At 37.1% G+C, this 1,904-nt stretch overlaps 1 protein-coding gene across 1 annotated transcript; it reads right to left on the bottom strand.

Moving 5' to 3' along the window:
* Positions 1-250: 250 nt before the first annotated feature.
* On the bottom strand, positions 251-1,685 carry LOC142632261 (putative F-box protein At4g22030). Its single transcript, XM_075806687.1, has one exon. The coding sequence runs from the start codon at positions 1,608-1,610 to the stop codon at positions 369-371; it is 1,242 nt and encodes a 413-aa protein (XP_075662802.1). The 5' UTR covers positions 1,611-1,685; the 3' UTR covers positions 251-368.
* Positions 1,686-1,904: the final 219 nt, after the last annotated feature.

Genomic DNA, 1,904 nt, shown 5'->3' with positions numbered 1-1,904 from the left:
AGTTATTATATGCAAGAAACCAAAGAATATATATATTCTTTTACAAAAATTTTTTGCACACGTAGCTAATATAAAATTTGAGAATTAGTATTTTTTCAATGTTAGAACATTAATTTTCAATGTTAGAACATTAATGTTCTAACATTGAAAAAATTATAATCATTTGACAAATCAAAGAGTTCAATTAAGTGATCGAGAAACTAAGAAATACGTACATTTTATTTTACAAACTCTTTCCACAAGTAGCTGATATATATCTAAAATTTGAGAACTGACATTTTTTTCGATGTTAGAAGATCGTACAATTAATTAATTAAGCTATAAACAATTAACAGATCAAAGAATTTGATTAATTACAAGATCCAGAATTAGAAAAGCTTGCTTGCGAATTCGTCTACACGGGAAGAAGCTGACTTTTTAGCAAGTTCTCTGAGTTGTGATAAGCTTCTTCCAAGTTTCATAGCCACCTTCATTTCAAACAGTTCCCCATTTTCTCTTTTCTCCAAATCTTTTTCCTCAAGTGTGGCTTCAATTGATTCTTGTAATAGCTGGAAAAATCCACCACAGTTTCTATACATCTCAATCACCATACCAACTTGTCCACCATGCTCAAAAGCATTAACTGTGCTAGCTAAAGCCCCAGCAGCCACTGCTACTATTGGTGCCCATGATCCATTACCAACAAAAGCTGAGCCAAAGGCTGCTATGCCTGTGAGTAAAGGACCTGAGATAGCTAAAGTTTTGTTGATTTTCAACGCCAAGTTGCCAAGTCTTACATTGTCCTCTATGTCTTCTCTCTCCACCACCTTAATGATCTCTCGCATTTCCGTTTCAAGTTCCTCACTCCATCCATTGTTACATTGTTTTCCTTCATGTGAAAAGTTTTTCTTTTGTAGTACTTGATTTTTAGGCCACCAAACAGCTGTCTCAAACTTTGCTGGGAATTTTTCAAGCATTGCACCAAGCAAGGGAAGTGGGTAGGCTTTGTCAAGAGCCAAAACCTTTTCCATCAGCTCCTTCACATCTTCTTGAGTTGGAGTTCCAATGGCGAGCATGGTTTGGATTTGGCTTTGTAGCTGCTTGAACAATCTTGTAGCATTGCGTTGCTCCTCGGCAAGTTGTGAAGGTTGAATTTTGTTCATTATAAGCAACATTCCCGTGGCTGCGGAATACAAAAGAGTAGACGATAATTTCAAAGCCAAAAGAGGCATTCCAATGCCACTAGTTGCAGCGACACCAGCCATTGTTGCAGCTGTGAGAATTATTATGTTGATGGAGTTTAGAAGAAGGGTGTTCCAGTTGTCACGTTGCTCTCCAATGTTGGCGTGCATCTCTACTCTATCAGCTACGGCCTCTAAGATGGCATAGAGTTGAATGGTAACATTAGTACTAGACCTGTGTGATCTATCATCGATGACATTGAACTTTTCTACTGGGGTTGTGTTTATGAACCCGTTTCTTATATTCAGTTCCTCACCTAGATTTCTCTTTGGTATTTTTGGAACTGAGAAAGAGACTTTTGGAAGTTTTGGGACTTGAATAGCAGCATGGATTTTCCTTGAACAAGAAGAAGAAGAAGATGCAGAAGGTAAAAGGAGAGCTGAAGCCATTTGATTGAGAGGTTATTTCTCTTTGGTTATTGTGTATTTGTGTTGCAGAAAGAATATTTTTGGATCTTGTGTATTTGTGTTGCAGAAAGAAAAGGTTTTGAGTGAAGATTGACAGGCACATTGGGTCTTATTTATAGTGTTGGAAACAGAAATATAACACTGGGTCATATACGGGAAAATGTTGAATTTGAATAGTTTTGACTGGCTTGACCCCGCCTATTAGCTGACCATTTCCTTTTATGTTTTTTTTGGGGGGTTAATTCCATTGGCTGACCCATTCTGTATTCATAATTT

This window comes from Castanea sativa, chromosome 4 (assembly GCF_040712315.1).
Source record: "Castanea sativa cultivar Marrone di Chiusa Pesio chromosome 4, ASM4071231v1".
In the NCBI taxonomy this organism is placed as follows: domain Eukaryota; kingdom Viridiplantae; phylum Streptophyta; class Magnoliopsida; order Fagales; family Fagaceae; genus Castanea; species Castanea sativa.
The sequence above is the reverse complement of the archived record's forward strand: the minus strand, read 5'-3'. Positions and strand labels throughout refer to the sequence as shown.